At 36.9% G+C, this 10,076-nt stretch overlaps 1 protein-coding gene across 1 annotated transcript; it reads right to left on the bottom strand.

Moving 5' to 3' along the window:
* Positions 1–6,588: 6,588 nt before the first annotated feature.
* LOC110820714 (extracellular ligand-gated ion channel protein (DUF3537)) lies at positions 6,589–9,907 on the bottom strand. Its single transcript, XM_022050292.2, has 4 exons — positions 9,334–9,907; positions 7,547–7,993; positions 7,160–7,475; positions 6,589–7,024 (listed from the first exon to the last, which is right to left on the bottom strand). The coding sequence occupies exons 1-4, from the start codon at positions 9,736–9,738 to the stop codon at positions 6,888–6,890; spliced, it is 1,305 nt and encodes a 434-aa protein (XP_021905984.1). The 5' UTR covers positions 9,739–9,907; the 3' UTR covers positions 6,589–6,887.
* Between the last annotated feature and the right edge of the window lie 169 nt (positions 9,908–10,076).

Raw genomic sequence — 10,076 nt, 5'->3', positions numbered from 1 at the left:
CGTATTCCTGATCTGAAATGTTTAAATAAGGGATGAGCTACACCAGCCCAGTAAATACATCACACTATCTCATCGCTACGGAAGTAAATGTGGGTAGAAAACAAAAATGACCAATGGAGCATAATTTATAACAAATTCATTTATCAATAATAAAATCCTTTACTGTCCACTTACCTCGATGAGATCCATGAAAACAACATATGAAAACAATAACCCTATAATATCATGAAATCATACACACTTTATAACATAACATATATCACACCTTTACATTTCAATCATCAGGAAACAGATTTCCTCTTTTACCAGCCTACTAGTATCCTTGGGGATCCATAGGGGGTTCCCTCTGCACGTGAACCATTAACATTTACAACCTGATTCCAGGGCCGTCCCCATACCCCGTCCGGTATGGGCGCCAAAACCATGAACCTCAATACCCCGTCTGGTATGAGGGTGAAACGGGTCGTCCCCATACCCCGACCGGTATGGGCGCCAAAACACATAAGGTCTCCATATCCCGTCCGATATGAGAGGTCACGTTCCCGGTAGGGTTCCCTACGGTCAGGTGTGGGTGGGGTTATTTATACCCTTTGCCTTTTAATCTCAACCGTCCATCAAAATTAAATCTGGGTCGTTCGATCGCGATTTAATTGGGATTAAATCTGGGTCGTTCATCGCGATGCAATCTGAGTCGTCCTGCCTGATTGAATCTGGACCGTCCGTGCGCGTGAATCTGGGTCGTCCGTGCGCACGTTTGATCTGGGCTGTCCGTGCGCGCGGGAACGGATCTGGGCTGTCCGATCGCGCGCACGCGGATCGCCCACGTGGCCCGTTCCCTGATCAGCGTTGTCTTGCCACGCGGCGGGTCCTGGTTGGTCGAGGCTGCTGACCGGGCCCCTGACGTGGCTGCTGAGGTGGGTGCTGACGTGGCGCAATTTTTCTAAATTACGTTTTGACCTCCGGTTTCTGATTTTCTTTTTAAAAACACCCCCAGAATCCAAATTTTCACCCTTTTTTTCCCAAAATCAATTTCAATTAAATCCTAAAAATATTTTTAACCAATTTTATCATTATTATTATTTTTGTTTTCATGAAATTAGATTAAATTAAATCAAATTAAATTAATTAAAAATAAAAAAAATTCAAATAATGACAAAATAAAATGAAAAAAAATAATAACACTTGGGGTGTTACAGATCGGGATCTGGATCTTAGTTCTCTTAATCTGAAATAATTAATGAAATGGTGAGTTACACTAACTCAGTAAGAATATCACATTAATCATAGATACGGAAAACTGAAGATTGGTAAACAAAAATCAGAAAAACAACTAATAGAGCCCTTATTTTATTTGAAAACATTGAAACTTGAAGACATTTGTTTAATACTTACCGTAACGAATTTTTCTAAAACAACCTATGAACGTCCATATCCATATTATTTTTTACTTTCACATATCATTTTTTCAACCTATGAACCTCTAAACCATTCATCGCGATTAATCTCGACCGTCTAATCGAGTCCAAGGAGAAAACAAATCCGGACAGTCCACGCGCGCGAAATCGATCCTGAACCATTCGATCCCAAGGCATGCGGATCGCTAACTTGGCCTCATACGTCGCACCGACGTCAACGTGTCTTGCCACGCGGTCCACACTTTTTGTAACACCCAAGTATTTTTAATTTTATTCTTATTATTTTTATTTTTATTTTTTTTTTTGTATTTGAATTTTTTATATTTTTATTTAATTTAATTTAATTTAATTTAACGAAAATAAAAATAATAATAATGATAAAATTAGGTAAAAATATTATCTGAATTTTAATTGAAATTGATTTTGGGAAAAATGGGTGAAAATTTGAATTATGGGGGTGTTTTTGAAAAGAAAATTAGAAACTGGAGGTCAAAACGTAATTTAAAAAAGTTGTGCCGCGTCAGCACCCACGTCAGCGGCTCGGTCAGCAGCCCAGACCAACCATGACACACCGCGTGGTAAGGAAACGCTGATACGGGACGGGCCACGTGGGCGATCCGCGTGCGCGCGATCAGACGGCCCAGATCCGTTCCCACGCGCACGGACGGTCCAGATTGCATCGCAATGGACGGCCCAGATTTAATCCCAATTAAATCGCGATCGGACGGTCCAGATTTAATCTTGATGGACGGTTGAGATTAAAAGGCAAATGGTATAAATAACCCCACCCACACCTGACCACAAAACCCTAGCCGCCAGTGCCTCACCGGTGAAGAAGAACCAGACGCCGGAGGAGCCGGCCGCCGCCACCTGTCGATGCACCGGAGAAGTTTCCGACCGCCAATCGAGGTAAATTTTCTCTTCCTGGCTCGTTTTTCGATGCTGAGTCCGCCTATGGCCAAACCGGAGCCAAACCACCAGCTAAACGCCCTGAAAACCCAGCCGAAGTCCGGCGGCGCCACCGCGACCCCCTTTTATTTTTGTCTCCGATGAGGCCCTTCCCGGTCTCCGTTTGATGCAAATTTTATACCACTGTGATCACCGTTCTTTTCTCTACAGGTTTATCAGAGCCAAACATCAAAACGCGACTCATGCAGGAAGAGCCGCCGCACCCGAGAGCACCGCCACCGGTAAGTCTTGGTTTTTCGTAATTTTTTGGCCCCCCGAGGGCCCTAGGGTTGTTTTATAGCAGGGACCGATGCAAGTGTGGCCGAATTTGGCTGAAAACGGCCAACCCAAGGCGGATCGCCGTCGCTTGTCGCCGGAGCACGGCGGAGCCGCCGTGCCGAAATTCTGATATTGGCCGAAAGGGGCTCTAGGTCTAATTTAGAATTTTTTGGGACACGTGCAGGTACCGGTAATGCGTTTCAGTTTTTCGAAAAAAATTCAGGAAAATTAGGGATAACCTGTAGGTGCACTGTAGAGTTGAATTCAGACCCGGAAACAAGTAAGAACCCCTCACCCTGTTTCTTATCATGGTATTAAAGCTAAATAAATAATTAAACTGTACTTTGTGACTTTATAGATGTATAATTGATTAAGATTGCCAATGGAGCTCGAGTTTGATACATTGTTAGTTAATTGTTGTTTGATCTAATTTTCAGTATAAAATACAGTATGATGTTTGATGTAATTATGTTATGGTCTCGTATGCATAAATCATGGTTTCTTTTATTATTGTTTGTATTATGGTGAACCCAATACTGTGTTGTCTTGTTTGGTGTCAATTACTAGTTTACATATTCTGTATGATTGGATGATTGAGATCAATAAAAAAGGCAAAATGGATAATGTGGACAGTCTGACTATATATCCTGAGAGATGGTGGACGGACCGGGTCCGTAGGGAATCCTACCGAAAACTTGGTCTCTCATACCGGACGGGGTATGAAGACCTTATGTGTTTTGGCACCCATACCGGACGGGGTATGGGGACGGCCCGTTTCACCCTCATACCGGACGGAGTATTGAGGTTCATGGTTTTGGCGCCCATACCAGACGGGGTATGGAGACAGCTCTAGTATCAGGTTGTAAATGTTAATGGTTCACGTGTAGTGGTGACCCCATATGGATCCCCATGGATACTAGTAGGCTGGTAAAAGAGGTAAACATGTAGTTTAATGATTGAAATGCAAAGGCGTGGTAAGTGTTATGTTATAAAGTCTATATGATTTCATGATGATGATAATGTTATTGCTTTCATATGTTGTTTTCATGGATCTCACTGAGGTAAGTGGACAGTAAAGGTTTTTATGTTAATAAACGAGTTTGTTATAAATTATGCTCTATTGGTCATTTTTGTTTTCTACCCACCTTTACTTCCGTGGCGGTGAGATAGTGTGATGTCTTTACTGGGCAGGTGCAGCTCATTCCTTATTTAACCATTTCAGATCATGAAGACGTTGTTCTCTAGCCCGTTCCGCAGGAAGACGGCGAAGGGGACGCTTAAAGACTTCATAGTTATATTTATAGTTCTTATTTCGAGTATCTCTTTTAGTTAGTTTGTTCCTTCATGTTTTGAGTACGTTTTGGTTATTGTGTAAAGGATGTTAATCAATATTTTTATTACGCTTCTGCATTTGAGATTTTAATACATACATTTCATTTAAATTTCCGGGGCCGTTACACTTTTGGTGGATTAAATCTAATGAAAGGAAAATTAAATAAACAAATATAAAAAGAGGGAAAGAAAGCCCAGCTTGAATGGGTTGAGCTTGTAGGAAGAATAAAAGAATTCTAGTGATGAATTGTGTCAAACCTGAAGAAATTAAACCCCAAAAAAAATTAAACCTAGTGGGCGCAGCCTATAGGAAGGGGATAAGAGTCATTGAAATTTCAATGGGTCCAACCCTTATAAATGGGTTAAGGCAGAAGGAGAAGATTTAGTTTGAGGAGGCACCATCGTAGGTGGCAGAGCGGTGTCGGAGTACGGTGCCATCGTCATGCCAGAATCTTAAACCAGCCCCATAAAATTTTAAACCCTTTTTTGGCCATTTTTTGAGAATTTTCGGGATATTTGACGCGTGTTTTTGGTTTTCACATAAAAACTTAAGAAATTCAAAAACCAAAAACTATTGGAAAGTGCAGTATTTCGAACACCGATCTGGGATAAGGATCCTTCGTCCAATTCTTCATTATAATAAATTGAGACTTAATATTGTATAAGTTCGTATTTTTATGAAAAATTAAAGACTACAGGTCACTAGTAGAGCCGAAACCGATTAGTTCACGATTATCCCGATTTCTTATTTATTTTTTTGTACTGCTCTATTTGCTTGTTATTATATGATACATGTTCTTAATTTATATTTTTTATAACCTTATCAATTTATCTGGTTTATTCGGTTATATACCGCTAGTATGAATATAGTTTAATTGATCTGTAAATGTAATATGAGATAATGGTATGCATGGTTGGTTATTTTGTTGATGAGAATATTTATGTAAAAGACTTACTGGGTACCCAGGAAAATGGTGGACGGGCCCAGTACATAGGAAACTATACTGTGAACGTTGACTTAGTCGAACGGGCCTAGGAAGTCTCTTATCGGAAAAGTTTGAGAGACATGGTTCACACTCATACTGAACGGGGTATCGAGGCAATAAAATGTTTGGCGGACGACCGGTTAGTTGTTTAAATTGGATATTAGGTTCACGAGTAGGCGGATATCCCTATGGTCTCCCAGATGTACCAATAAACAGTTAAGAAATGAAAGTTATCGTCACTTATTCTCTTATGCGTAAAAATAAAAAGGATTAGTGTAGCTCGCCTAAATTCCGATTAGTAAGAGGATTGTGAGTAGTTCACCACCCGGACTCTCTTCAAGTGCTAGTGAAGATTGTCTTATGATTTTTATTTATTCATTTTGTTTTTAATTACCATTTGACCTTTATAATGGACATTCTCGTATTTTTATTGGACATTGTAAATTATTTTATAAAAAATATAAACTCTAACTCTATTTTTCGCTTCCGTATTTAAATTATAAATTTATTTTTTTTAAGATTCCGGATCTTTATAATATATGTATGAAATTAACCGTAACATGTATGCTAAAACATATTATATGCAATAGGATGAAATAAATTTTACATTTTTTAAATGAAAAATATAAAATGAATTAATTCAAAGAATAATTTGTTTATAAAAAATTTAATGTCTTAGTATCCTTTAATTAGCATAATTTAGTTAATTATTAAATAACATTTAATTTTGACTAATTTAATAAGTACTTGGATTTTTATTTTTGACTTTTGTTCGAATCAATATTTATTTTTTATTTTATATTATTGAAATAAATATGTATATACTAAAAAAAGAAAAAAAAGGAGATATGTGTTTGTGTAAATTTTAGTTTTGTAATTTTTTTTTTAAAAAAATTGTATGAATGAAAATAAATATAAAGTAAAACATAAAGTAAAAATAATAGTATAATTTAAAATAAATTCTATATTTTATTTTAATTTAAAGATTTGTAAATTTTGTCCAAATCAATGTGGAAGACAATCTTATGCTTGAGAAATTAAAAATATTAATTAAATTTACTTCATTATATGTAAAATATATAGATTCACCTAAATAACTAATCCACTTAAATAAGATAAAATATCTATAAAATGTGTTGAAATTGACAGTTAGAAGATGAGATCGAAGAAAACTTCTACAAGAACTACATATTAATTCAATTGTGGATTGAATGTTTCGGTTCGAAAAAGTGATTCCAATTTTTACCTAAATATATTATAATTCATTAAGATTAAATTTAACTTTTATAACTATAGTTCATAAATATAATAATAAATTAAATATTTGATCACACTAAATTAAATATTATAAGTTGACTATCGTCAGTTCATACAATAATAAAATGATAAGTGTTATACACTCGATAAAATTTTAATTCATAAATTTCAAATAAAATATAAAAATTTTAACCATTGAATCATGCTTGATAGTGGTTCAACTACGAATTGATTGATAAGAAATAAAGAAGGCTCAACATTTACTTGGACAAAATTAATTTGAACTTTAATATGCCTAAAATTACATATTATTTTTGTTATTTACCACTAATTCCGTCAGTCTTAAAAAATATATATTGTTAATAAAAGTATTAAAATATAAATAATTTATTTTAATAAAAATTACAGGATAATTATTATCACAATCTCAAAAATATACAATGACATAATTTTCATGAACACCCATAACAATGACAAAATAATGATATATACTTCTAAGTGGTAATATCAGACAAACAAGAGTACAAAGTATGGATGGTTTTACAAAAACATCAAAGGTTTGATTTTTTTAAGAAGAAGAAGAAGAGAAAGAAATTTGGAATGCTCTACAAAAATCTATACATACACCCGCCACCATCCAACTTTTTCCAAATGCCCAGAAAGTAATGTTTCAAGAAATCCCCACCGTTTTACCAAGCAACCAAAGAACAAGCGATAACTCAATACCAAAAAGAGTGTGGAGGGTACTCCGATCAAGGGTAAATCCAAACACTGTAATCCCTGCTCTGTTATTCTCAAAATATGTCACTGTCATGTAATTACAGAAAATTAACATCATTATCTCCCACAAAAAAGAAAATAGCAGATCCTTTTGACTAGATATACATATATAATACATGGAGAGGGGATGACATATAAATTTGGGTGGAGTGAGATAATTACCTAAAGCCTGTCTCTTTTGGTAGGAAATGGTACTATAAGCATACGCAGGGATCCACTTGTTATTGTCCAAATCATCTTCTTCGTCTCCCACATCTTCTGTGTCCTCTGATTCTCCTTCGTCACCCACAGGAAATATTTGTGGCCCACCCTCCACATCAACCCTCGGCGTCTCTCCATCAGCTGTCTCAAACGAATCCAGCGTCGCACAGACGTGCCACTTTGCCGCTAGGCAAGTGACTGCTTGTGCCTTGTGAGTGATCTTGGTTGCGCTCCGCAAGATTATGAGCAATGCAGTCACAACAGTTACCGAGCAGAGCTGCATAAAATTTATGCCATAAATAAATTTATTTCGGTTCTATATAGAATTCTATATAGAAAAAGACTTACTGCAAGTTCTCCAGCTCTGTAAATATTGACATCATGAGATTTTGTAGTGACAAGCAACGCAGCAAATTGGGTGCCTGTGACTAGGACCAGCACGCATAGTATGAAGGCGCGGTACCGATGGCTTATGATCCTGAGGTGCCTCCTGATCCTGAGGTGCTCAGCCAAGACCGAACCCACATCAGAATCAATCTGGAAAACCAGAGCATAGTCTTGCAGCCGTAGGATATGGAGGTGGCAGATCAGATGGAAGAGAATGCAGACTAGGAAAATCACTGTTGTCCGGTAGAGCCAGGAGAGGAGCTCCATTATGCATGCTACTGTGTCACTCAGGTAGACGTTGCCCAAGAAGGGGATTCGTGATGCACCAGACGCATACCACCATATTTTGTATGCGCTCTCAGCCAAGAAACATGGGAGGACAAAAATGGAGAGAATCTTGAGAGATCTCTGATTAAATTATAAGAAATTATATTCATGTTACATGTACATTCAGTTTATAGTTTCACAAAAAAGAAACAAAAATAACCAAAAAGAATAATATTGTAAATTATGGAATAAGAAATAAGCTAAGGCATCAGAGTCAACCAGAGAAAATTTACTCTAGAAACTGTACAATGAGAAAACTTAGCCCCCAGCTAAGACTCCAAGATAGCTTACAACACTTGATTAAGAAAAATCTTGATAGAGCCTAAACTACTTGCATTTTATTAGAGTCCTAGAGGCCAACATACTCAATTTTGTCTCTGAAGATCACGGAATTGAATGTTTTGCAGCGATTCAAAATCTGATACATGCTCGAAAGGATCTCCAAATTTTGAGCCACAACTTTGTCAAACTAACATAATAAATAAAAAATTTGTTTAGACTATATAAGAAATCAGTTAACTTTGTTTATATAATTTATTAAAATGTACGTTTATTTTCACAATGATAAAACATATATCTTTTTCATTAAAATAATAAAAACTAATTTACTAAACAATTCTAACTAAAGTAAGATTTCATATTATGGAAAAAAGTTTCCTCTGTTCCATTTTTTTTTATAATAAATCCATATGAAATTTTAAGAGACACCACCCATTGGGTTCTTCTAGTGCATAACAAGCGAAGTGACAACAGTCCATGTTCATTCACCTACAAAAGCTAAGCATTGTCAAATCTTCATTATTGTCGTCAGCTGCTTTTGATTTTATGACCCACAAAATAGATTGTGTTTCTTGCTTTTTTCGTGGTGGGAAATGAAGTAGCTCTTGCATAATGATCTTCTTCTTTTTATATACATATGTATATATTGTATGCATATACAGACAAAACAGTAGAAATTAAATTTTACTGTTCTGTTTCAGCGTGAGCAAAGAATCAAAACAGGACCAGCATTTTGATCCAATACGTGCATATATACACATGAAAGAAAAACTACCATTAGAATCAATTAAGAAATGCAATTCAAAAGGTTGAAAAGTAAAGAAATCCAAAATCTAATTCCTCCTAAACTTATTAATCCAATCCATATATGCTCTGTTTTTTTTTTTTTCCTTTCTTTTAACAACTTCAATAGGAAAAACAGAGGAGAAGAACACATTATGCATATTTATTTTCAGAAACGTATATTCAATGATTAATTACTATGAGCATTTAACAGGCAATCAACGGAGACCGAAAACCAGCTTGTCAAATACTGAATTCCATATTTAACACAAATATTAAAATTATTGTAGAAAAAAAAAAAAAGAAGTAGACGCATCCCTCAAATTCAAACAACAGAAGAGGGGAAAAAGAGATCGTACATTGAGCTGGCCGGTATAGCCTTTCCTGACAGTCTCGCTCTCGTGCCAAAGCTTATCAAAGAAGAGAAACCTCCTGAGTCCGTACTTCCTGACAAACCTCGAGAGGCAAACAAACGACAGCGTCGCGACGCTGCTGAGTGATACCTGGACGACGGTGTCGTACGGGCGACCATGCTTGGCATCGCAGGTGTCGCAGGCAAGGACGAAGTGCGACGCGGCGGGGACGACGAGCGCGAAAACGACGAACACCGACCACGACAGACACGCCGTCCAGACATTAGATTGGTCGACGCACAGCCATTTTAGATACTTCCTGAAGCTCTGGAGCTCGTCCTGAGGATGCGATATGCACCTCTTGAATCTGGAATTCTGATCCACCAACGGCTCTCTCTTGTCGTCCCCCATGATTACGCTGATGGTTCCGCTATAATACTGTTTGATGAGAAGGGCGATTTGCCCCCTTCAAATCTTTGATCTTATTTCTATCCTTCGATTTGATGGGGAAGATGGTGAGTTCGTTGAGTTGATGGTTCGTGCGAGTCGGGGAGGAGGAGGAGGATCGGAAGGTACATTTAAGCTGTTTCTGCACTTTGTTTCTGTTTTTAATTTGTGAGGAGTCTCTCACGCGCTTATCTTTGCGGTGTAGAACACGATCCAATAAGAACAAGGAAAGTGGCAGTAGAATTTCATCATCTAAAATAAAATATTTTTTTTAAGTATTGGATGAACATGAATGGAAGGCA

Source organism: Carica papaya, chromosome 4, assembly GCF_054855325.1.
Source record: "Carica papaya isolate Zhongbai chromosome 4, ASM5485532v1, whole genome shotgun sequence".
Lineage (NCBI taxonomy): Eukaryota > Viridiplantae > Streptophyta > Magnoliopsida > Brassicales > Caricaceae > Carica > Carica papaya.
This window is presented reverse-complemented; position numbering and strand designations above follow the sequence as displayed.

Coding starts and splice junctions, on each gene's coding strand:
- LOC110820714 (XM_022050292.2), bottom strand. CDS start 9,738: ATGGGGGACGACAAGAGAGAGCCGTTGGTGGATCAGAATTCCAGATTC. Junction 7,994..9,333: donor GCTATACCGGCCAGCTCAAT/GTACGATCTCTT, acceptor TAATTTAATCAG/AGATCTCTCAAGATTCTCTC. Junction 7,476..7,546: donor ACAGAGCTGGAGAACTTGCA/GTAAGTCTTTTT, acceptor AATTTTATGCAG/CTCTGCTCGGTAACTGTTGT.